The 26,026-nt window shown below is 54.9% G+C and overlaps 1 protein-coding gene across 1 annotated transcript in view; it reads left to right on the forward strand.

The window, feature by feature from the left end:
- The window catches only part of SCTR (secretin receptor), a 78,783-nt gene that overhangs the window by 26,083 nt on the left and 26,674 nt on the right, over window positions 1-26,026 (forward strand). Inside the window, exons 3-6 of the mRNA XM_059052853.2 lie at window positions 11,759-11,866; window positions 15,838-15,941; window positions 22,385-22,482; window positions 23,709-23,841. Coding sequence (XP_058908836.1) covers window positions 11,759-11,866; window positions 15,838-15,941; window positions 22,385-22,482; window positions 23,709-23,841 — 443 coding nt within the window. The remainder of the gene's footprint in view (window positions 1-11,758; window positions 11,867-15,837; window positions 15,942-22,384; window positions 22,483-23,708; window positions 23,842-26,026) is intronic.

Here is a 26,026-nt window from a genome sequence, read left to right on the forward strand (position 1 = left end):
AATGATTTTGCAAGTGTTTCCTCCTTTACAGTTTTTTGGAAGCCTTTGAGGAGGCTTGGTGTTAATTCCTCCTTAAGTGTTTGGTGGACTCTATCTGGGCTTTTGCTGTTGGGAGGTTTTTTGTGACAGACCCCATCTCCCGACTAGTTAGAGGTCTGCTCCGAGTTTTGACTTGCTCATGCTTCCGTCTTGGTAGGTTGTGTGTCTCTGGGAATTGACCCTTTTCATCTGGGTTATGCGGCTTGTTGGCATACAGACCAGACAGATCCTTTTGCAGCGCTCTTATCTCCAAGTCATGGCCTTTGTTCTTGAAATCCTTGGGCTGTTGGTCGTCCACTTTCTCGCCCCCCATGGCCAGGCCGGTGACTCCTTCCCAGCCCCCTCCCACCGTGCTCACCCCTCCCAGGAACCTGGCTGCCACCCAGACCGCTGCTGCCTCCTGCTTTCTGGTCCTCTCAGCTGGGTCTGCCAGGCCCTCCCCTCCCCCCGCCTTCCTGTCCCGCTTCTGGCCCCCTGGAGACAACTGTCTGCCCTCTGGTGGCCATGGCGGTGGTATGTGCGTGGCTGCAAGGGGGAGGCAGCCCCATCTCGGCATTTTGCAAAAGAAAGAGAGAGGAAGAGGGGTGCAGGGGAGGAGAGGGGGAAGGGGGAGCCTAGACTTTTAAATTAGAGGCTGTGTGATCTTGAACAAGTCCTGTGTCTCTGGGCCTGCGTTTCTTTCGACATCTGTTTTATGGGGTTGGTGTGAAATTGAAAGCATTCATTCAAAAGATAGTTAGCACTTCTTGTTGTGAGGTGAGAATGGTGAGAAAAAAGGAGCTTGGACTCCTCTCTTATGGCTTAGGAATGTGTTTTTGCACATGTGGCAGAGACTTGATAAGCGAGCTTCATCAATAGGGGTTGGTTTCTTAGACATCACAGAAGATACAGAGCTGGTGCAGAGTTCCCAGGTGTCCTCAGATTCCAGATTCCTCCTGTCTTTCTGCTTAACGTGTGGCATTCGCCTCCTGGTCGTAAGGTGGCTGCAGCTCCTCCAGGGATGAGGGGGGAGCATTTTGGGGGAGAGGAGATGAAGGTCGTGAGTTCAGTTCTAGACACAAGAGTGGGGGCTTCAGAGGAGGGCCGGGCTGGGGAACGCTTCTGTTTGGCTGGCAACTGAGGCTGAGGTTGCAGGAGGAGAGGGTGAGGGAAGGGGAGGAGGAGAGGGCCCAGGAGTGGCCTCGAGAGCCCCGCATGAGTCTGTCAGGAGCAGCCAGGGGCAGGAGGAAGGTGGTGCCGTGGGCGGCAGAGGCCCAGCCGTGTGGGTGCTGCGATGGGCTTCAGCCGAGTCGCCTGTCTGCTGCATGAGGGGCGGGGCGGGATGACACCTTTCTTCCGTGGGTTGAGCCTTTCCTTCCCCCCTGCTGGCTGTGGCAGGTGCTTCAGGGGAGCCAGACAGTAGTGTGACGGCTCACGGGGGCCCACCATTGAGCCACAGCCTCCTGACTTCCGGGGCCTCTTGCCACCCCGGAAACCACAGCTGCCTGCATGTCCCCAAGGTGAACGCCAGAAATTCCCATGACAGGGCGTGGGACTTGCATTCAGGCCCAAGGGATAAAGCCTAGAATGGCAAGCCACTGGAGAGGGATGATGGTGAACTTTAGTTCACACTGAGAAGTTACGGATGGTTACTTTACAAGTCAGCGTCTGTAGTGTTTAAATGTCCTCTTGCTCACCAGTGGCTCCAGGGTGAGGTTCAGCTCCTCACTCCCTTGTGCCTCCATCCCAAACGTTCCCATTTGCCTCAACGAAATTGCTTACAACTTCCTGACCGTGTCCGCTGCTCTCATGCCTCTGGGCCTTTGCACATGCTGGCACCGCTGCTTCAACACCGTTCCCTCTTTTCCACTCCCCCAACCACTCTCCTTTATAGACTCCTCCAGGAACGATTTCTCCCCGTGCAGCTGGCCACCGGACTTCTGCAGGACCCTCTGTTTCTCTCCCTCCTGGCACCTCTGCACTGCATCGTATGGATGTGTTTCCTGGATTGGGAGGGACTGTGTCACTTTGCTCTTTTTCCCCACCGCGTGGCACAGGGCTTGCAAGGCCTAGTAGTTGGCGTGTGTTTGTTGGTGACTTACCGGGTGAGAGAGTGAGTGCAGACGTTTGACTGAAAGCAGGGAGTGAGGAGACTGGAAGGAGAGGGAGGGAGGTGAAGCAGAGCCTTTGCGGCAGAGGACGTGGAGCCCCTGGCCTGCCCAGCTCATGACCGACCAGCCGGGGTGAGCAGTGTAGCCACGGCACCCACAGGGGGTGCTCCCCGGAGCCTGACCTGGGGGCCCGTCACCCTGTGGACGCCGACCTCGCACTGCAGTTCCTGGGAGGCAACTTGACCGACCTGGAGCAGGTCTAGCCATCTTCTGTCCCCAGAGGCTCCCATGTGGTCCTACTTGTGCATCCAGGGCCGAGAAGGTGTGGTGGGACCTCTGCTGAGTTCTGCCGTGAGCTCCCTGGGGGGGCCTCGCTCTCCTTGTGTGCGATGGGGCTGTGCTGCGCACGCAGTAGTCGCAGCTGTGTCTGGCAGGGCCGCTGGGTAAACGGGGCCAGGCCGGCCCCATCCCAGCACAAAGGCTCAGGCTGCTTGGATGTGTTTTGCATTTTGGCCTTCTGCAATTTTCGTTTAGGAGGAGGGGTCTGTTGTTTTGAACAGCTGGATGAAAAGCCCCTGAGGCAGAAGACTTCTGAGTCTTCTGAAGTCTTCTGAGGACCCGGACTCCTGGGAAAGTCTTCGGGCCTGTTCTGCTGAGAGGTTGAGAAAGCTGAGCCAGAAGACCCATCGTGGAGCTTAGAACCGACATGGTGGCAGCGGGGGAAGATTCCCTCAAAGGATGCAAACAGGAGAAACAGCAAAGGCATAGAGCCCTTGGTCAGGCTCCGCCCTGCGGGTCCCCATCAGGGCCAGGTTGTGGGGGCCGGCGGGGGCTGAGGCCGCCTGCAGGGGTCCGGCCCCATAACCTCCGCTCAAGAGCGCGACTCCAGAAGTCCTGGGTGCCAGGGCCCAAAGGCCCTCCGTCCCCAGCTAGGGTCTGTCTGGCGCCTGAGCCGGGGAGGGGCTGGCGGACTCTCTGTTGGGGGTGTAGGTTAATGGTTAAGCTGCCCGGTCTTCCCTGGGGAGGAGGTTAATGTTTGAACGCCCGAAGAGTCCCAGGAAACACCACTCACCGAGCTGTCACCAAGCCCGGCACACTTATCACAAATAAAAAATTAACTCTTCAGCTATTCCGGGTTAGGTGGCCAAGGCCTTCGGAACATTTTGTGGGAACATTTCAGGGTCACCCTAATAGCTGCATGGCGTGCTCTACCCGGCTATTTATTGCTCTGTTTTCAGAAACTGATACCCCCTCAGAGCTGGCCGGTTGAAGGGCTTTACCTCTCCCTAAGGAAGGATGTTCCTGAGAGACAGTGCAGTGGCAGGAAAGATGCGGGCTTAGCGGTTTGGACAGACCTGGGCAGGTGTGCTGCTCTGTCACTGAGGGGCCGTGTGACCTTGGGCAAGACCCCGATCCTCTCTGGACCTTTGTGTCCTTGCCTTCAAAATGGGGACACAGCATCCCCTTTTCCTCCTGTCTCTGCCAGCTGGTTGCCCACTCCCATAGAACATGGGATGGCTTCTAGCAGGTGGCAGGGGGCAGTGCTTTTTTACCGAGGTGAAATTCTCTATATTAACCATCCTAAAGCAAATAACTCAGTGGCGTTTGGTGCATTCACGGTGCAACCACCACCACCTCTGCTTAGCTCCAAAGCATTCTCATCACCCCAGAATAAAACCTGTACCCGTTGAGTCGTCACTCCTCATCTCGCCCCCCTTCCACCCCGGCAACCACATATCCACTCCCTGTCTCTGTGCTTTTGCTGACTCTGGACATTTCATAACAAATGGAGCCACAGTCCGTGACCTTTGTGTCACCTCCTTCCACTAATGTTTCCAAGGTTCATCCACGTGGTGGCACTGCTATCAGTGTGTCTTACGTGCTGGCTTTTTTTTTTTTTTTTTTTTTTTTTTTGCGGAGTGCAGGCTCTGGACGCGCAGGCCCAGCGGCCACGGCTCACGGGCCCAGCTGCTCCGTGGCACGTGGGATCCTCTCGGACCGGGGCACGAACCCGCGTCCCCTGCATCGGCAGGCAGACTCTCAACCACTGAGCCACCAGGGAAGGCCCTACGTGCTGGCTTTTAATGCAGTTTCTCTAACAAACATTCCAGTCCTTTTCTGGCCTCTCCTGGCTCCTGAGGGCCACTGGCAGCCAGGCAACCTGGGACCTCCCTCCCCTGCCCAGAGCCCAGCTCTCTTCACCCTTTCCTTGGCAGTACTGATCTGGGCTCGTTTTTCAGAAACAAGTAACTTATGTTCACGTAGCATTTTCAACATACTTTTTCAGTTCTTAAAACAACCTGTGCAGTGAGTACCATTGTCATCCCCACTTCACAGAAGAGGAAATTGAGGCTCTTAGAGGCACAGGATCACACAAGGCTGAAACAGGACTCTCAGCCCATATCTTTTTTTTTTTTTTTTTTTGTGATATGCGGGCCTCTCACCGTTGTGGCCTCTCCCGTTGGGAAGCACAGGCTCCGGACGCGCAGGCTCAGTGGCCATGGCTCACGGGCCCAGCCGCTCCGCCGCATGTGGGATCTTCCCGGACCGGGGCACGAACCCGTGTCCCCTGCATCGGCAGGCGGATTCTCAACCACTGCGCCACCAGGGAAGCCCAGCCCATATCTTTTGACTGCAAATCCTGAGGATTGTCCATTTTACAATCCAGACTGAGCTGTGAGGGACTGATATTCTCACCCTCCCAAGAAAAGATTGGCTTTGGGAAAAAAAAAAAAAAAAAAAGAGGAAGAGAGAGACTGTTGATACCAATTAATGTCTATTCAGTGTGAGAGGCAGGCGTGAAAGGAAGTGTCTCAGCCAGGGAGGACTAGGAGGACTTTTTTGGGCCAGGTGCAGCTTGTACGGTCAGGGGAGGGGAGGCTTAGCCTCCAGTGCTCAGAAGCCACCTTGAGCAAGCCTCCCGGAGGCCAAAGAGCCAGCCGGCCTCAGGGAAGCGGCACTCCGCCTCACATTCAAAGGGTCCTTCGTCTCATGCCATGCAGCCTCCTGACTGCGTGACCCTCGCTGCTTGAACACTCTAGGTGGTGGGCAACCCACTACTCCCCAGGATAGTTCTGAGGAACGGTTTGTGCTTCTTGGTTTAAAGAGGAACACCCCCAGACTCATCACTGTCCCTCCTGTGCCATGCTTTTAAACACCGTTGCCACCATGGGCCTTCAGTGCCTCTAACCCACCCTGACCACCTCTGTGTGTGGTCCGGCCATCACAAGCAGGGCAACACCTAAATACTGCAAAGCCAAGGAGACCGTCCCAGGTTGCCCCTGGGGGTGGGCTCAGAAGGCAGAGCGGGCATGATGAAGCCAGGAAACAGGCTGTCGGTCCTGCTCATCTGGACGTCTTCCCGTAGCCGTTTCTCCTCTGGGCTTTCCCACCATCTGGGGCGAATGGGCAGCAGGGCACTCGTGCCTCTTTCTGGAACCTTCTGTGTGCCTGCTCATCACATCACCCCTTGTCTCCCTAGTCTGAGGGAAGTCTTGCTCTTTTTCTGTTTTCTCCCAAGCGTTTTGATTACACCAGAATTCCTCTTTATCCCCCCTGCCCCAGGGATCTTTGCAAACCCAAGTCAGGGAGATCATAAGTTTTCCTGCCCTCCTCGGAGACTGTGAACTAGTAATCTGAGGAGGAAGGACAGAAAAAAGGAAAAAAATAACCAGGAGGAAAAAAAGAGCCACTGCAAACACAAATCATTAATTCCCACCAAAATCCTGGGGGACGTTACTATGCCCATTTTATAGATGAGGAAAGTGAGGCTCGTAGAGGTAAGTGGCGTGTCCAAAGCTCAGTCCGTCTCCACTACACTTCAGTTCAACCGAGGATGCCATGCTGTGCCGTGGGCACCAGGCAGGCACCCCCCTGGCCCCTCCAGACGACATCTTTGGTCCCATGGTGTCTTTTCTTGTTTCCCTACTTAAACTTGCACACCCTTCCATCCCTTCCCCTCCAGCCAGGCAGTCAGTGTCAGCAGGTGACCTCAGAGAGGGTGGAGGGTTGGGGGGATGCCTTGGGCCCTGCTTGCCCTGCAGCAGCCAGTTTACCTTCGTTCCAGCCCTGCCCTCCCAGAGACGCTGAGCCCTCCCTAGCGGCTCTGTTTACAAAGCTCCCATATCCCTTACCTCGTGGGTCCCCCTCAACCCCGGCTCAGGCGCTGAGCTTTGCTGCTCTGGGTCTAAAACTCCCAGCCCCCCACAGTGACCCGAGCTTCCTCCCTTCCGAGCCAGAGCCCCAGGGGAGGCCAGACCAGGACGCCCCCCTCCCTTTCCTGCTCCACTTGTGCAGCCTTCCCCGCACTCAGAGCAGGAGCCTGTGGGGAGTGGGGTCGAGGCCCTCCACTCACACCCTGGAGCAGCGGAAAAGGGGTTCCTGCAAGCAGCCACGGGGCCGCGCAGACCCCCTGCTCCCCCGGCCCATATTCCCTCCAGCCCGCTTGCACCAAGTACCTTATGTACTGTGGTTTCCTTAATATTTTTTCCTTTAAATCAATTGGCTGACTTTTTTTCAGCACGCTAGCTCTTAGGCTTATTCGTCATACCTGACTGCAGCTCTGGAATCTTCGACCAACCTCTCTGCCTTTCCCTGCAACTCCAGCCCCTTGGTAACCACCATTCTATTCTCTGCTTCTGTGAGTTTGACTTTTCTGGATTCCACATACCAGGGAGATGATAACAGTATTTGTGTTTCTGTGTCTGGCTTACTTCACTGAGCATAATGTCCTCTAATTTCGCCCGTGTTGTCACACAAGGCAGGATTTCCTTTTTTTTGTTTGCTTTTGGCTGTGTGGCATGGCACACAGGATCTTAGTTCCCTGACCGGGGATCGAACCTAGGCCCCCTGCAGTGCAGAGTCCTAGCCACTGGGCCGCCAGGGAATCCCAGTAGCTGAATAATATTTCACTGTACTTACCCGTTCAGCCTTTGATAGACACCTAGGCTGTCTCCATACTTTGGCTGTGGCACATAATGCTGCCGTGTGTTGGGGGGGGCAGATCACTCCTGAGATAGTGACTTCATTTCCTTTGGGTATGTGTCCAGGGGTGGCATTGCTGGGTCGTATGGCGGCTGTAGTTTAGTTTTTTTGAGGAAGTTCCATACCATTTTCCACAGTGGCTGCGCCAACTTACATTGCCACCAACAGTGCATGAGGGTTCCCTTTTTTTTCAACTGACTGTTTTTTCAACTTAGCCTCATCCTAAACAGTAGTAACCCTCAAAGTCACAGCTGTGATGTGCTTGTCCTATGACCTTTTAATGCGTATTAATTAAATTCTCTTTTTAAACATGTACAACTTTTAAAAGGGTTCAACCATGTACCAGCTAACGGGGCACGCCGCCACCATGCGCTCCTCGCACGCTGGTCCCCTGGGTCTGTGCCAGCACCTGCCCCGCCCAGACAGCGAGACCAAGGCCGGGAGAGTGTGGCCAGGTCACAGGGCTCGGGACGTGAGAGATGCCGTGTGGAGTCAGCATCAAGGCCTCCTACTGCCAGAGGTCAGCCTGGCGGTGGCATCTCAGCTCTACCAGTCCTGCTGTCACCCTGCCTGTCACTTCGCCGCCTGGGGCCTGGCTTCCTCGTCTCTGCCGTGGGACAGCAACCCTACTCGACCCCTGCGGCGCACAGCACCTGCCGTGTGTCCAGCACAGGGCTGGACGGCCCCCTCCCAGCCTCTTCTCCCTACTTGGCTGATTGGAAGGGCATGGGTGTGAACCAGCTGTAGGGGGACCCCGCTTCCCTCCCAGCCCCCACCTGCCGCTCCTGCCTGGCCTTCTGCCAGCACAGGCCAGTGTCCCTGTGGGCCCAGTCTGACATGCCCCACCTCGGGAAGCCCTCCAGACACCCTGGCCCCCTTTCCATCGGTCTGGCCGGCCGGACGTGGGTCGTCCGGCCTCGTGGACTGGGGCCATGGGCCGGTGCCCTGGCTGACCTGGCCAGCCTCAGCCCTGAAGCCACTTCTCCCAAAGGGAGCGAAGAGGCTCCCGTGCGTTTCCACAGTGGGGACATGCCCCGTCTGCTCCCAGGAGGTGTGCCTGAGCCGGTGGGGCTTCTTCAGAAGCAGCGAGGCCATGGGGTCCCCTCACCCTCCAGCCTCCAGGTATGGGAGAACTCAAGAGTGGAGGCAAACTGTGCTCGTCTATCCAGGGCCCTCAGGACCGTGTCACTGTCCCAAGGGCATCCGGGGGCCACGTGAGCCGCGCCCGTGGAGGAAACCTGGAGGACCGGTGCGCAGAAGTGGCAGAACCCTGCCTGGGTGCCCTGGGGAGTTTCAGGAAGAGAGAAGGTCCAGCCCACCCTCGTTCAGGTGCTCTGTGAGAGCTGGGGCGGAGCCTCGGGACTATCCAAGGGGGTCTCAAGTCCCACAGTCCTCGAAGGATGCAGACACCTGGTCCTTGGACTCCTGGATGCCTTCACTCTCCTTGGGGGAGCCCCATCCAGGCCCCGCCCTGTGTGCCCATGGTGGCTCTCCTCCATCGCCCTCCCCTCCCTTGCCCAGGGCCACAGCCTCCCTGTCCCTCCCGGGGCTCTCCCCCTCCAGAGCCCCCCAGACACCCTCCTCCAGGAAGCTGGGGCTGATGCCCTGGAGACAGGCAGGTGGGCGGAGCCTGGCTGGACGGTCACATCCGAGCCCTTCCATTCCTGGCTGTGTGACTCCAGGAACCTGCCTCTCCCTGCTCTGCCGCTTCGTTTGTAAACCGAGGACAGAGCCGGGCGCCTGGCAGCACTGCTGTGCGTTCAGTGAGCTGCTGTGTGTGAAACACAGAGTGACTCCTGCTGGGACCAAAGCAGAGCAGGTGGCAGAGAACCGGAAGGCCAGGACCTTAGCGTGGGGCTCAGAAGCCGAGTGGGCATCACGGCGAAAGCCCGTTTACAAGGGATGGGTGATGGGGAAGGGGAGGGGCCGGAGGCTGGGCCGTTCATCCACTGCTTAGACGCTTGTGGACGCCTGTGCCTTGCCCAGCCCTTGCGGGCACAGGCGTCCATCCAGCGGTCCGGAGTCAGACAGGTTCCTGCTCTCCGGACTGTCTGCCCGGGGTGGGGGGAGCCCTCCGCACCCAGGCACCAGGAGGTGACCTCACTGTGAGCTCCCTGGCCTCTCACTCTCATCTTGGACGTGCTCCTGGGAGCCCAGGGCTGGTCTGAGCCCGGAAACGGGCCTTCGCTGTTGGGAGGTGCAGTGTGGATATCCTCAGAGCAAAGCCTGACGACACATAGAGCAGTGCCTGCAGGGAGCTCTTCACACGCAGATTCCTGGGGCTCAGGATGACTGAAGTAGAATCTCCCAGGTGATGCCGACGTCTGCTGCAGGATCAGAGCCTCTGAAGTGGGACAGATCACCAGGGGACTTTACGTGGAGTGGACGAGGGTGTTGAGGAGGATACGGATGCTCTGAGCCTGGTTTTTATTCATGTCTGGAAAGAGACTCTTGCTCTTTATAAAAGCTGGGAATTAGCCATCTGGGTAATCCAAGGGCCCCCTTCAAACCACACGCATCCGCCAGTCCCTGGAGGTAAAAATTGCCCTGCAATTCGGAGGACCCAGCCTGGCCTGCCCTCCCCATGCCAGGATGAAGCAAGAAGGGGCCTGGGGAGGAAGAGGACTGGGCAGGACGGCAGGAGGGAACTGTAATTCCCCCGCGCCCACTGAGCGCTGGGCTTTCCACGTGAGGTTGGCCTCCTCCCCCGCTGCACAACCTCAGGAGGAAGGCCTCTGTCTCCCCCAAAAGAGCTGAGGAACCGGGCTCAGGCAGGAAGTGTGTGGTGAGGCAGATGGGAACCCAGGTCTGTGGGCCTCGAGTCTGGCTTCTCTCTGAAGCCTGGGGCTCTGGGTCAGTGTGGTCTGCTCTGTGCTCCCCAGATCAGATGTGGGGTGACCGCTGACCTCATGGGTGTCACCTCAGCTCTATTTCCGGTCTGCTCCAGACCTCCCCGGGTGATGCCCTCCCAGGTGGCATGGGCCCCCAGAAGCCTGTCACAGGAGCAGTTTCCCTGGCTTTCTTCCCCCGGGATCAACTTTGGGAGAATTGGTGGGTGGTTATGTTAAATGATCTTTTTTCTTTTCTTTTTTTTTTTTTTTTTTTTTTTTGCGGTACGCGGGCCTCTCACTGTCGTGGCCTCTCCCATTGCGGAGCACAGGCTCCGGACGCGCAGGCTCAGCGGCCATGGCTCACGGGCCCAGCCGCTCCCCGGCACGTGGGATCCTCCAGGACCGGGCACGATCCCGCGTCCCCTGCATCGGCAGGTGGACTCTCAACCACTGCGCCACCAGGGAAGCCCTAAATGATCATTTTTAACAGAGTATAATCATAACTCATGGGCAAATGCAAAATGAATACCTGCCAGACATCTCTTAAGTAATGAGAGAACCAGTAAGATATCACCACTGGTTCACAGGAGAATTCAAAGTACTGTACGTATAGGGCAGAATGGTAAAATGAATTTACAAATAGATGCAAAACTGGCTGAAAACAATTCTGTATAAATTGTAGATAACTGATAGTCATGCAAATGCAAAGGAAGAGATAGAGATGTGGATTCAAATGCCTTTGGACAGGACATCAGTTGTCTACAACTTATAGGGTTGCAAAATAGCTCAAGGACCTAAAAGGCCAGAGATCCACAGAATCAGGTAACCCAGAAGGCTGTGATTAGACAACGCCTAGTTTTGCCTTAAAGACACCTGATAATCTTTACATTTCAAAGCCTTTCGGTTACCAGATGTGGGCCACAGATCTGGCTCTGAGCTTCCTAGCAGCCAAACAAAGCAAAAAGGAAACAACCTCAAATTCAGTGTCTATAACGACAGATGTATACCAGTTGTTCACCATAAGTCCAACTTCACGTTGCCTTGAGACCACGTTCTCCTTTGGGGGTGGGGCGGGGGCCTCATCAAGGGAACCCAGTGCGGTGAAAGCAGCATCCTCAGTGATGTTCCTACCACAAATGCAGTGCTGCTTCCATAGCCAAGGCAGCGGTTCTCAAAGTATGGTCCCAGACCAGTAACACCAGCCTCCCCTGGGAACTTGTTAAAAATGCAAATTCTCAGGCTCCACCGAGACTTTGGAGGTGAGGTCCCAGCCATCTGTGTTTTAACAAGCATTCTGGATAATTCTGATACAAGCTGAAGTCTGCGAATCATGGGACAAAGTTCTCAACCCTGCCATCACGGTAGAATGACCCAGAAAGCTTTAACACCGTATCATGCCTGAGCGCCACGCAGGACCGATGAGATCAGGCTCCCTGGATGTAGGGCATGGTTAGGCATGTTTTTAAAGCTCCCCGGTGGTTGCACTGTCCAGCCAGGGTGCGGGCTCACTGCCATGGAGTCAGTGGGTGCGAGCAGAGCCCAGGAGACGCTCCATCGTCTTCTCTGGAGGAGCCCAGCCCTGCCCTTGCGAGGCTTCTGTGAGACAGCATGTCCCCGTGTGTCCTCAGCACCCAGCACGCACCATGTAGATGCCGAGGCCACTGCCCCAAAGGTGACAGGGACCAGTAGACGCCGTGGTTCCCAGTCCCGGGAGCGCAACTAGTGGGGACGGCCAGGCGCGGGCGCTAGTGCTGGTGCCACGGTGCTGGGGAGGCCCTGTGTCCACCCGTCTGACGACGCTTCTCTCCTCGGCAGGCTGCCAGGGGCTATGGGACAACACGAGCTGCTGGCCCTCCTCTGCGCTGGGACAGACGGTGGAAGTGGCCTGCCCGCGGTTCCTCTGGATGCTCGTGGGCAGAAACGGTAACCGCTCAGCCCAGGGGCCCAGCTGGGAGGCTGTGGGGCAGCCCTCTGGGTGGGCCTGGGCCTGGCGGCCTGAGGCCTCGGAGACTTCTCTGGGGACAAGGAGTGAGTGGAAGGATGGGGGTGGTCCTCGCTGGGGATTGGAAGCCTTGACTGGGGAGGTGTGGCGTGGCCTCAGTTGTCAGGGCGCCGAGCAAGGGGGCCGGGGGCCACGTACTGGGGAAGTGGCGAAGGAGGCCAGGCTGGCTTCTCCCTGCCCGGTGCCCTTTAAGAGGGGCTCCCCCCTCCCTTCCACGTTTCTGCCCCCTTAGCCCCCGGGGACCTTGCTCCAGCCCTCGTGTCGGGGTCACACCGGGCCCAGGCTGGCCTTCCAGGACACTTGCTTCCTCTGTGCCCTCTCCGCCAGGCCGCAGGTTCACAGCGGGAGGTGGAGAGGCGGGGACTGCCGTTTCTCCGCTCTGCCACACGGTGTCACTGTGGGGCCGCAGGACCCGCCACCTGCCTGTCGGCCCGGAGGCGCTGCCCCTCGGCTGCGCTGCCCCGCGTCCGGGGCTGGGTGGGGGGATCATCTCGGCCGGGGTCCCGAGTGCTCACGCCCAGCAGCAGGTGCAGGGTATCGGCCAGCCCAGGAGCGCAGGTCGGGACAGCCCTGCCTCAGTTACGGAGAACCATCCAACCGCCGCCCTTTCCCTCCCCATGGAGCCACCTCGGGTCCGGGGTCCGGAGGAAGGCTTCTCGGTGGTGTCCCAAGGGTTCCAGGGGCTCCCCAGCCAAAGCAAGGAAGGAGCACTCAGTGAGGACAAACTGGGGCTCCAGACCCTTCCTTTGGGAAGAAGGAAGCAGCAGAATAAGTTAATTCTTTCTCAGGGCACCCGCTACATGGGTCTAGTCAGAATGAGTGTCTGTGTGACTGGGGAAACTGCAGGCTGGACTCTGCCTCCAGATACTTGTCTGTCTGTGCCAGGGCCTAGAATGTTCCATCTAGGATGCATTCCTTTGATGCTTAAAAGGGCGCTGGTCTTCCAGAGTTCCTTATTAATAAGCACACTTCCAGAGTGGGGTCAGGCCTTGGCTTTTTTTCCCTTCTACCTTGGTGGGGATGGGAGCCTTATAGCAGCAGAGATTCCTAACCTGACTAGGGTCCTGGGGGCTTTTGAGAATCAGATAACAGCTTTGGCCTGGCTCTTCCCCAGACTGCACACACATACATATATGTGTGAACAGAAATGCTGACTGTAGTTTCGGGGGCCCTTGAGGTGTTCACTGACCTGAACTTGGGGCAGAATCCCTTACCTATGAGGAATTAACCCAGGGGAAGTGGATGGGAGCAAGGGGCTCCAGAGGGAGCCCACCCCTGTCTCCTCTGCAGTTCTACTAAGAGCCCTGTCAGCAGAGGGCACTGCCTTGTTCACTGCTCTGGGCACCTGGCCTGGATCACACACAGCATCATCTTGGGAATCGTGTGGGGTCTGTGAAGAGAGGCCCCCAGCCAGGCAGCCCAGCCTCCAGCAACACGCTGATAACCGCTTCTGGATTCCAGGCAGTGTGTGTGCTTTTAACCCAGCCTTCTCATCCAGCCAGTGTACGTTTGACCACCATTCTTTCCTCTCTGACAGCCCAGCTGGTTTGATTTAATTACAGAAACCTTCCACCCCTCTCCTAAATTCCAAGACTCCAAGCCCCACCGCCCCGGTCCATTTTAGAAAGGCTGAGAGCAGAAGGGAAGTAGCCCTGTGGCTCCCACTCTGTCTGGCACCAGCCTGAGTGACGTCCGTGTGCTGTCGTGTTTCCTGTCGCGTCCTGCAGTGTGGGTGATTAATCCCATTTGGCACAGAGAAGTGGTGCACCTAAGGGTCCACAGCAACGAAGAGCCAGTGCTGGGTTTCAAACTCAGATCCGGCTGGTTCTAAACCAGTGCTCTGGGCCTCATGAGCCATCGTAGACCTGGCACGCCTAGAGCCCAGAGGCCATGGTCTCCTGCTAGAGCTGCCCCTGGGAGCTCAGGGAGAGGGCCAGGCAGCAGGGCCGTACAGCGACGGGCCGCATCCTGGCTGCACACTGTTGCCCAGTTCTGGGCTTCGGTTTTCTCATCTGTGAGATAGGTCAGCAGCACCTCCCTCAGTGGGGCGCTGTGAGCATGAGGTCAGAGTCAGTACGTTAGCCTAGTGGCGAGTCCTAGAAATGCCCACCACGTTTCTCCAGCTCAGTGGAACCCTGGGAGCCAGCGGCCCAGACCCTGGGGCCTGTCAGAGAGGAATGCAGCAGGCCCAGCTGGGGTGGCTGGGGGCCCTGGACAGGGCACCAATTAGAGCGAAAGGAGCAGCTCGGCTCCTGTGAACAGGGTCAGCTCCCTGCACCCCTGCGGCCTCCACAGCAGCCAGACCCGGGGAGTGGAACTCGGCCCTCCTAGGCAGCCCGGAGACGAGGGTGCAGCTGGGCCGGCAGTGCCAGCAGGGCGGCTCCCCTGCTTTCCCAGACTTCCTTCTTGGCCAGCAGCTCCTCTCCCCCAGTCTCCGGGCTCCTGTTCTGAGAGCTCCTCGCGGGCAAGCTCTTCCCTCTCCTCTTGTAGAAATGCTCTTCATCAGCCCTCCTCTGCTTTTCTAGCCAGCCAGCCAGCCTGCAAATGTTTGATGAGCAGGCGCTCTGGGCAGGCCCTGGGGAGCCTTCGGGAGCTGTAGTCTGCAGGGAGGCAGGGGGGCCATTGTCACCTCGGTGCGGGGCACAGGCTTCAGCCTTGTGCTGGAGAGGTGGGGCGGTGAGCCCCGGGACAGGGAGGGAGGGCTGCGGCTACGTTGCGGTTTGTAACACAGACGCAGAGGTGTGGCCTGGTGTCCTGGTTAAAGAGCTAATCATTCCATCCTCGGGGGGGCTGCCTGGAGGGCTAGCTCTGCTGGTTTGCAGAAGCTGGTGAGCAGGGTGTGAAGTTAGAGGTAAAGTAGAGCTTCTTAGTGCAGGAGTAGGACCAGGAGCCTGAGGAAGGTCCACCATGGGCGGGGCTGGGTCCTCACCAGCCAAGCAGATTCTCTGGGGGACCCACCCATTAGATGGCTGCAGGGCCCGGGAGCAGGGAGACCAGGAGTAAGAAAGGGCGTTAGGACAAAGCCTATGGCTACGAGTATAGGCCTGAGCCCCGGGGTTCAAATCCCAGGTCCCCCACTTACTGTGGTGTGATCTTGAGCAAGTTATTTAACCACGGTGTTCCTCAGTTTCCCCAGCTGAGGAAATGGGGAAAAATAAGTGTAGTATTTACATGTTACAGTACATTTTACTGTAAAAGTAACAGTGCTGGCCTCCTCGTCTTGTTAGGATTAAATGAGCTAATACTCATCACACGCTTAGAACAGTGCCCAGCGCATAGCAGGGACCGTGCATTGTTAAACAGTAGAGCACGAACACTTATAGTTGAGTAAATACACAGCCGTTAGTGTGAGATCGACATTGTCTGACTCAAGGTGTGTCACCTGCTCTTCTTAAGCACTGCACCCAGCCTCTCTCCTCGCAGGAGACACCGCAGTGCCTCCCAGCTTGAAGGTTCTCTGGGGGCACCCAGGGAATCGAGTGGTGACGCTGGAAGCTCTGCTGGGCCTGGGCTTGGGGCACGTGTCAGTCGTCTTCCTCACTGTGGAGCTCGGTGCCTGGCACAGTGGCCGTGAGGCGGGGGCCGGAGGGGTGTCGGTGCAGGGCCGGCCAGCTTTGCAGGTCGACGTGTCCGTGAACCGCGGGTCTGTCCCATGCTCGCGCCTCTGCTCTAGGCCATCTGCCTGCACACCTTTCCCACTGCTTTTCCTGACTCGCTCTTACTAAGGCTCCCAGGTCCAGCTGGGCCAATTGCAGCTGCCTGTGTGGTTCCGAGGAAGGGACAGGGTGACAGAAGGAAGCCCCAGCTGCCCCTGAGACGCGGCGAGGGCACCCGGAGAGCCGGCCTCGGGTCCGGTCCGCACTGCTCACCGCAGGCTGCTTGGCCTCCACAGGTTCCATATTTCGGAACTGCACGCAGGGCGGCTGGTCAGAGACCTTCCCCAGGCCTGATGTGGCCTGTGGGGTCCACGTGAACGACTCCTCCAACGAGAAGAGGGTAAGCCTGCCGACACCTCCCTGCGGGGCAGAGGTGGCTGGGGGGAGAGAGTGAAGCCGGCTCAGGGTGAGGTTGGGGACCCCGGCTGCCCTCTCAGCCCCACACCCTCCTCGCTCCCCTGGGCTGGGTGGGCCCACTTCCCCGCCCTGGCCCACCAGCCCAGAGGTGATGGTCTTGAGCATGGCACAGTGAGAGCTGCCACGTGCGATCGGGTGGCTGGGGTCGGGCAGGCGTGAAACCCACAGGGCAGAGACTGGGGCTAAATACTTGGGGCCCGGTGGTGAGTCTGAACCTGCCTGTGACGTTGGGGGGTGGGGAGCATGTAACCTCTCTGTGCCTCAGTTTCTTCATCAGGGAAATGGGGGTTAGTCATAGTCTTGACCTCACAGGCTCGTGAACCTGTGGAAGTGCAGGCAAGGGTGCCTGGCCGCGGCGCCTGCTCACAAATGTCCCTTCTCAGGGGAGCCTCGGGCTCCAGAGGCAGGAGAGCCCAGCGGTGGGCAGGCCTGGTTTGAGACAGGACGCTGGTGCGTTGGCTCCCTGAAGGGGCCGTCTGGTTCAGAGCCCTTCCCAAAGGAGGTTGAGTGGGCCCTGACGTGGAGGCTGGAGTTTCTTCTCTCCCAGGTCTTATCATCCAGTTAGGGAAGACACGTGTGGTCTTCAGATCCGATGGGAGTAATTTAATAAGGATACCTGTGGTCTTGGAGGGCCAGTGGATGGGCTCTGACCTCTGTAGATTACCATTTCTGTCACTGACCTATGTGAAGACAGGAGGCTTATGTGTATCATGTTTGTAAAGTCCATAAGATTAAGAGGGATCATTTGTATAATGGGTGGCAGGACGGAGGTTCGAAAGTGACAGAAATTTCCAACTGGCTTCGTAAGCTAATGTGGCTCACATAGCCAGGGATGTGGAGAATGGGCACGAGGGCCCTTTCATGAGCAGTGCCCCAAAGCCACCCAGGACCGGGTTCTTTCTACCTCTCCTCCTGCTAGCCTGGTGGGCTATCCCGGGGCTGGCTCTCTTCCTGTTGTCAGATGACTGCCATTGGTGACTGTAGCCACAGACTCCCCGGGCCTGCCTGTCCAGGAGGAGAGACAGCCTTACTTTTCTTGCTAACAGCAAGAAAGTTTCTTACCCAAGCCGCCAGCAAGCCTGTCCTCACATCTCACTGGCCCAACGTGACTTGAGCCTGTCCGCCTCCAGACCATCCCTGGCAGAGGGCTGGGACGTGTGCTTGGCTTGAACCAGCAGTTCTCAAACTTTTTGGCTTCGAGATCCTTTTATACCCTTGGGAGTTATTGAGGACCCTAAAGAGCTTTTGGTTTTGTGAGTTATGTCTATGAAAACCACATATAAGAACTGTTGGCTTAGACTAATCAGCTGGGCCAGAATGGAGCCCAAGGCCTTAACTATGTTATTCACGGCCGGGTTGAAACTGTAAAATGCCAGAAGAAGGAGCAGAGATTTAACTAAGATAAATGCGGGCTTCCCTGGTGGCGCAATGGTTAAGCGTCCGCCTGCCGATGCAGGGGACGCGGGTTTGGGCCCTGGTCCGGGAGGATCCCACATGCCGCGGAGCAACTAAGCCCTTCGCCACAGCTACTGAGCCTGCACTCTAGAGGCCGCGAGCCACAACTACGGAGCCCACGTGCCACAACCACTGAAGCCTGTGCACCTACAACCCGTGCTCCACAACAAGAGAAGCCACCGCAGTGAGAAGTCCACGCACCACAACCAAGAGTAGCCCCCTCTCACCACAACCGGAGAAAGCCCACACGCAGCAATGAAGATCCAACACGGCCAAAAATAAATAAATAAAATAAATTAAAACAAAGATAAATGCAAAGTTCTGGACTTAACTCAGAAAATTAGTTGTCTAAAATAGTAAAAAGAAGACCTACCATGGCTTCAGCTCACATAAAAAAAAAAAATCCCTAAGACTGGTGGAAGGGTTTACAGAGCATGTGATTCACTGTGGTTCACTGGTCCTTAAATGCCAGTCCACAGACAAGCACAGACTTTGTCTTTCTTTTTTTTAATTTTAATTTTATTTTTGGCTGTGTTGGGTCTTTGCTGCTGCACGTGGGCTTTCTCTAGTTGCAGCGAGCGGGGGCTACTCTTCGTTGCAGTGAGCAGTCGTCTCATTGCGGTGGCTTCTCTTGTTGCAGAGCACGGGTGCTAGGTGCTCTGGCTTCAGTAGTGTGGCACGTGGGCTCAGTAGTTGTGGCTCACGGCCTCCAGAGTGCAGGCTCAGTAGTTGTGGCGCATGGGCTTAGCTGCTCCACGGCATGTGGGATCTTCCTGGGCCAGGGCTCGAACCCATGTCCCCTGCATTGGCAGGCAGGTTCTTAACCACTGCACCACCAGGGAAATCCAGGGCTTGTGGGATCTTAGATCCCTGACTAGAGATTGAACCCAGGCCCTTGGCGGTGAAAGCGTGGAGTCCTAACCACTGGCCTGCCAGGGAATTCCCACAAACTTTTTCTTTTATTCTGAGAATTGAATCATCCTTTCTTAGTGTTGAAATGTCTTTTTCTCCTTTAATCAAATGATGGTGAAAGTATGTATTTGTTGGTTGTCTTTTTGCACTGTCCTGACTTGACACACACCAGTTGCCAACAGTGGACTCAGATTAGCAGAAAGACCAGGCAAAGCTGCCACTTGGGTAAAAAAAAATGGAGTTTGCTTACCCAGAGCAGAGGTTAGCAGACTAGGGCCCTTGGGCCAAATCCAGCCCACCATCTGCTTTTGCAAATAAAGATTTATTGACACACAGCCACGCCCATTTGCACTGTAAGGGCAGAGTTGAATAGTTGCAAGAGACCAAATAGTACCCAAAGCCTAAAATATTTCCTGTCTGTCCCTGTGTGGAAAACGTCTGCTGTCTCCTGATATAGAGGATAGAGAAGGAGGGGGCCCAGTCGAGACACACAGCAGAGAGATGGGCAGCTTGATCCAGGACAGGCAGCAGCCCTCTGGGGGGCAGGAGGTGGAGAGCTGCAGAGGTTGAGGCCTGGGGCACTGGGGTCACATCTGGCTTCCTGGGAACAGGGCTCTTTGGGGGTCAGATCTTACAGACAAAGGCAGAGCTGGCCGGGGCGTCCTGAGGGTGCCCCGGCAGACGAGAACCCAGCCGCAGGACAGCACGGGATGCTCAGCCTGGACCCTGCACGCTTGTCACCCCATGCCTCCTCACTCTGCCACAGGCTAACCCGATGGGCTCCTGACCTGGGGCTGCAGACCTAGGCGTCCCCGGGGTGTGGCCGACGCCCTCAGCTGTGGGGCACATCCCACACGTGACGAGATCCTAGGCTGACACACTGGTCCTCCGATTTTTTGACATTTCACTGCTCCTTGACGTCCCCACGTCTAGGAACCATTCATCCAATGCAACCTGCTGCTGTTGTGGCTTCCCGCTTGTTGCTGAGCGGTGGCCTCTGGCTTCTGCAGTTGCAGTCGCCTCAGTGCAGAAGCGCAGGGTCACACAGCAGACGGCCCGCCAGAGGTTCCCTCTGCTGCCAGGAAACTTTCGGTCCGTCTGAGTCCAGTCGACTCTGTGGTTACTCGCCTGCCTCTGGGCTCACAATCAAGTCTCAGGCGTTTTAGTACTCGGCTTCCCTAAGCTTGTTTGCTTCCTTTAGGATGCAGCATAGCCAGTTCAGATGACAGTCGCCTTCCTCTGGAAATGCTCCACTTTACTAATACTCCTCTTAAAATAACATACCCAGAACTGGACCACACACTCCAGACATTCCAAGGTGGCCTGCTTCACAGCACTCCATTAATGTAACTGCGAAGAGACCTGATTGCCCTAGCAGCTACCTCATACCCATACCTCACACTGGCAGTGTCCGACTGCTGACTCAGACTGAACGGTGGTTGGGGGGGTAGAGGGTGGAGATGGGGAAGAATCAACATGTGCTGAGTGTCTTCCAAGTGCCAGGCACTGTCTAGATACTCCACCTGATACCCTATTTGTTCTTCCAAAAAGCCTGCATGGTAGGTATTATCCCCATTTTGCAGATGAGGAATCTGAGGCTCAGAGAAGTTAAGAAATTTGCCCAGGGTCACACAGCTGGTGAGTAGTAGCATTCCTGGGTTTGGAACCCTTGTCTCTTGACTCTGAAGCCTGTGCATGTTCTCTCTGCATACACTTCTTTAATGCCATGGAGCTTGGGCCACTCAAACCTCAAGGTCATTTTCATATGAACAGCTGTCAGGTTTCCCCAATAGTATTCTTGTGCCTGTGGTTCTTTGTTTTTTATTACCCTTTTCTTCCGGTTATAAGATAGTACTTACCCACTGAAGAAAAATGAAAAGTACAGAAAAAAAATACAGTGAAAATAACGACTCCATCCATAAGTTTGTACTCCAAAGTTAACCACTAATAATGTGGAACACACCTCCTCGCTGTCTTGTTTCTGTGTGTGTATGAGATGGAACCACGTGAGATGGCCAAGATGCAGTCTTTTTCGATGTACAGAAAATGGCAGTTTCATGCAATTCAGCATAACACTTATTTTTACATAAAGCAGAAATCACACTGTACATGTAAAATTTGTATTCTGCCTTTTCAGTTAACATTACGTTATGTCCTGACATCTTTTAAATCTCTTGGTAAGCACCATTTTTTAATGTAGTCTAACCTTTGGATTTAAAAGAATTTGGTTAACTATTCTTCTGTTGTTGGACATTTGCGTGTTTTTCATCAAAAATGGTTCTGTGATAAACATCTTTGTATATAAATATGCTTTTATATTTCTGGTAATTCTTAGAATTAATTCCTAGAGGTAGAGGGGCAGTCAGAAGGAATGCATGTTTCAGAGGTTCTTGATACATGCTACTTTCCAGAGAGACTGAACCAATTTTCACTCCCACTATACCCTCACCTACATAGAATATTAGTACTTTAAAATATTTGTTAATTTGGTTGGTAAAAAAAAAAGTATGGCATTATTGCTTTACTTTTTATTTCCTTGATTCTTTTTAACGTAAAATAGATAGCTAGTGGGAAGCAGCCGCCTAGACCAGGGAGATCAGCTCGGTGCTCTGTAACCACCTAGAGGGGTGGGATAGGGAGGGTGGGAGGGAGACACAAGAGGGAAGAGATATGGGGACATGTATATGTATAGCTGATTCACTTTATTATAAAGCAGAAACTAACACACCATTGTAAAGCAATTATACTCCAGTAAAGATGTTTAAAAAAAAAGGACTATTGTACAATTTGGGGTTTTTTTTGAGCCTTAAAAATACAGGTCTTCAAATTTATTTCTATATGTCACATTATTCCATTCCATTGAGATCTTCTGTTTTTTTTTTTTTTTTTTAGTTTTTACTTTAGTTTTATCTTATTTTATTTATTTTTTTAACATCTTTATTGGAGTATAACTGTTTTACAATAGTGTGTTAGTTTCTCCTTTACCACAAAGTGAATTAGTTATACATGTACATATGTTCCCATATCTCTTCCCTCTTGCATCACCCTCCCTCCCACCCTCCCTATCCCACCCCTCTAGGTGGTCACAGAGCACAGAGGTGAACTCCCTGTGCTATGCGGCAGCTTCCCACTAGCTATCTAATCTTCTTGAATCAAAGATGAGCCAGTAGTGTAAGGTGGCTGCTGAACAAGTAAATGGCTGCTTGGCTGAATTAATAAGAGTGCAGTGTGTGTAGATCAGGGGAAGTGATGGTCCCACTCTGTTTCTTCCTGGGCAGAGAAAGCATCTGGAGCTTTTCAGCTATCTGGTTCTGGGTGTCTTGTTTAAGAAGGACATTCACAAACTGGAGCATATTAGTTGAGAAAAATGGTGAAGGGTTATGGAAAGAGATTAAAGACACAGGGAATATTTAATGCGCAGATGATAAGTGGGGGACAGATGGTCAGAAGAATTGTATTCAGAAAGGACAGGCCTCTGTGTAGAATCTTTGTCACTCTTCTGTAAGTCTAAAGCTATTCTACAATGAAAATTTTATTTTTAAAATAATTATGGGCTCTAGGTACAAGACAAATTCAATTTATTTTCAGTGGCTCCAGAAGAAGAAAAGGGACCGATAGGTACAATTTAAAGGTAATAGATTTTAGATTCACTTGAGAAAAAATTATCTAATACTTTGCACTGTTGTATATCCAGTGACTTCTTCAAAAAGCAGTGAGCTTCTCATCCCTGGAGGTATTCAAGCGAAGGCTTGAATTCAGGGTGATGGTCAGGGGCCCTGAGTATGGGATAGAAGTTTGAACTGGTATCGGATGATCCCCAAGGTCTTTTCCCAAGCCAAGATGTCGTGAGTCTATGAATGTGTGTCCTTGGGGTATGAAGAGAATAGCGGTCAGAGTTGAAGGGGCTCCGGCAGCCTGGAGCAGGTACAGGCTGTGGCAGAAAAGGGCAGGTTCAGCCAGGTGGGTGGGTGGGGCTGACACAGTCCTCTCTCTCTGCAGTACGAGTACCTCCTGAAGCTGAAGGTCATGTACACCGTGGGCTACAGCTCCTCCCTGGTGATGCTTGTGGTTGCCCTCAGCATCCTCTGTGCCTTTCGGTAAGAACCTGCTGCCAGCTCTCCATCTTCCCAGCCTTCCCCGGCACACACTTCGGGTCTCTTTTAATTGTTCTGACCAGAGAGAGGAAGGTCTGGGTGGGCCACTTTGTCCCCTCTTGATCTAAAGCTTACCTGTGGCAAAACTGTGAAGTTTCTGTGACCTCGTTCATTCCGTAATTCATTTGACATTTACTGAACAGCACTAGAACTTACTGCACCAGTTGCTTTACATGTATCATTTCTAATTTTCACACAGTGCTGTGAGATAGGTATCATCCCCATTTTACAGGTATATTAGCCAGACTCTTGGTTGCAAGAAACAGAAATCCACCTTAAAACACCTTAAGAAAAACAAAGGTGACCTGATGCACATAATTGACAAGTTCAGGGGCATCTGGCTTTAGGTGTGCCTGGATCTAGGTGCTCAAAGGTATCAGCAGAACTGGATCTGTCTCCTGCCATTTCTTCACCTTGCATTGGCCTCAGGCAGGCTTTATGCGGGGCTGGCACAGACAACCACCAGCAGCTGCAGGCGTACATTCTACGAGCTCAGCGACACCAGGGCCAAGAGACCCCCTTCTCTGTTAGTTGCAACGAAAGTCCTGGGGGAATTCTCATTGGCTGGCTTGGGTCACACGCCCCGCCCTGAGCCAATCACTGCAGCCAGGTATGGAGCTCTGATTGGTCAGGTCTGTCATGAGGGGAGGGGTAGCGTCATCCCCAACCAGAGCTGGGATGCGTTCCCCGTAAGAAAGCCCGGTTCCTGAAGTGGAAGGAGGGGAAGAGTTAAGAGACTTCTGTCCCTACAGCAAGGGGAAACCTAGGCTCTGGCTGGTGAAGGGCTTGCTCTAGGTCGTGTAGCTGAAAAGTGGCAGAGCCCGGGTCTGATTTCTCCCCACAGCCTGTGTTCTTTCTTTGCCACTTGCCCCTTTCCCCACCCCCTTCTGACAATTCTGGGAGCTGGAGGTGGTGGTCGGGGCAGAATAGAATCTCACCCATATAACCCCGGCTTTTTTTTTTTTTTTTTTTAATTGCAGCATGAGACAGAGTAGGCTGGGCGCCTGAGGGCCTGGGCTCATTCAGGTTCTGCGAACAGCGAGATTTTAGAGAGTTGTCACGTCCAGGGCATGGGTTTCCATGGTGCGTGGGGGTGGGGGGAGAGTGGGCGGCTGAGCCCTGGGCCCCTCCGGCTCTGGCCCCTACGGCCCTGCATCCTCTCCCTCCAGGAAGCTCCACTGCACCCGCAACTACATCCACATGCATCTCTTTGTGTCCTTCATCCTGCGTGCCCTGTCCAACTTCATCAAGGATGCCGTGCTCTTCTCCTCCGAAGACGTCGCCCAGTGCGATGCCCACAGGGTAACCATGCCTGCGTGGCCCACGGCGTGGCCAGGCCTGCCTGCTCCCCCGCTGCCCCCGCCGTCCCTGCTGAGGCTGCACTTAATGCCTAGAGTAAAGGGGCCAGCGCTGGGGAGGTTCAGGGAGTCTCATGTCCCCACATGCATAGTCTGGGACCCACCTGAAAGCAGTTTGTCGAGAAGCCCATGGGGCTGCTGTTCAACTCCCAGTGTCCCGGAGTGGATTAGCCATTCTGGGAAGTAGACACATAGCAATCCCCTCCCTTCCCTGCTCCTGCCAAGTCCCAAATGTAGACAGATGGCTAAAGCTAGAGGGTTGGGGTTGTAGAAAGAAAAAGGTGAGCATATGCTTGTGTGTCTGCACACCCAGACGTGCAGTAGAACAATTGTTTTGTTAAATCTCACCCTGGTCCTCCTTCTGAAAGCTCAGATGAGTCTTCGTTCGTTGCAGTGTCACTGTGTACCAGTTGAGAATCCCTTTCGCTGTACATAACAGAAAACTGTACATCAGTGCCTTAAACAGGTGGAGGTTGTTTCCCACAGAAGCAGTCCACAGATGGGTGACCCAGAGGGGGCACTGGCTCCATGCCATGATGGACACAGTCCTTTCCCCTTTCCGCTCTGCCGTTCTTTTTTTTTTTTTTTTTTTTTGCGGCACGCGGGCCTCTCACTGTTGTGGCCTCTCCCGCTGCGGAGCACAGGCTCCGGACGCGCAGGCTCAGCGGCCATGGCTCATGGGCCCAGCCGCTCCGCGGCATGTGGGATCTTCCCGGACCGGGACACGAACCCGTGTCCGCTGCATCGGCAGGCGGACTCTCAACCACTGCGCCACCAGGGAAGCCCCGCTCTGCCGTTCTTGATCCCATGCTTTACACTGCATGTTAGCATTGTGGCTGCTGCAACCCCAGGCCTCACATCCATGTTCCAGGCAAAAAGCAGGAAAGTCAAGGTTAAACTTTTTTTCTCTTTGGGAGGCTTTGCCTCTTCCCAAGACTGTGTCTACATCTCATGGGCTAGAACTGTGTCATGTGACAATATCTAACTGCAAAGGAAGCTGGGAGATTGAGTATTTTATTATCATAGTCTCCACAGCAGAAGCCAGCAAGGGAGAAGGGGATTGGAAGTCGAGATTGGTTTAGTCAGCCTGCCTGCCACTTCCCACCACTCACATCTATAATTGATCACAGATCTGTCAGGTTTGCATTGCTTATAGTTTTCTGTGTGCGTGTGTGTATGTGTGTGTTTTCTGACTCAGAACTGAGAGGTCCCTCAAGCAGGGCCCCTGTGTCTCAGGCAGATTTCCTGGGAGTCAGAAGACAGATTCAGGCCCCGCCCCATCACTGACCAGTGGAGAAGTCCAGCAGTGCCCAGCAGGGAACCTTTCCAGGTTCTACTAAGCCGCGGGCTAACGAGCCAGCCACAGGCCTCGCCTGGAGTCGGAGTGTCTGGGAGGCCACAGGCGGCCCTGGGCGCTCCTCCCCTGGGGACTTGGACGTGACCTGCGCTCTGTGCAGCAGCCTTCGGGCCATCCCAGGAGCTATGTCCTCTCTTCAGGGAACAGCGCGGTGAAAGGAAAGGAGGCCCTCACAGTGCGGGAATGGGAGCCGTGCTGGCATAGAAGCCTTGGCCCGACAATCCCACAGGCATAGCTTCCAGGGATCCCGGCAAAGGACAGGCCTGCCGCAAGAGTCACAGTGTCAGGCAAGGCCAACCCTGGCACCCCCCTCGGATATTCAGAGGCCTGCAGTCCAGACGCAGTGCACCAGGCAGGGTCGTGTACTCTCATCCTTGTTAGCTCGCCCCTTCTTCATCAATTTCCAGGAAAACTAAACCTGGAAAGGATTTTATTAACCTTTTGCTCAGAAATCCCTTTCCCTCTCTAGGCCTCAGTTCCCTCATCTGAAAAATGCCCTCATTTGCTGCTGGGAATTGGGCAATATCTGACCGTTTGACACCTGGTAGCCGGTTCCGGAATTTGAATGCCGTTCCTGCTGCTGCAACAGCCCTTTGGCCATCCTGACCAAGCCTGCTGCCCTGTGGATTTCCACTGTCTCATAGTGGAAGACCAGAGGGGGTGGCCGTGAGCCCCAGAGGCTCGCTCCTTGGCCTGGCTGCTGAACCCTGCCGCACCCCACCTCTCCTGGAGGGAAGCCCAGGGTCGCCAGCCTGGGACTCAGCTGCCTCTC

The sequence above is a fragment of the Kogia breviceps genome, chromosome 2 (genome assembly GCF_026419965.1).
Source record: "Kogia breviceps isolate mKogBre1 chromosome 2, mKogBre1 haplotype 1, whole genome shotgun sequence".
NCBI classification, from domain to species: domain Eukaryota; kingdom Metazoa; phylum Chordata; class Mammalia; order Artiodactyla; family Physeteridae; genus Kogia; species Kogia breviceps.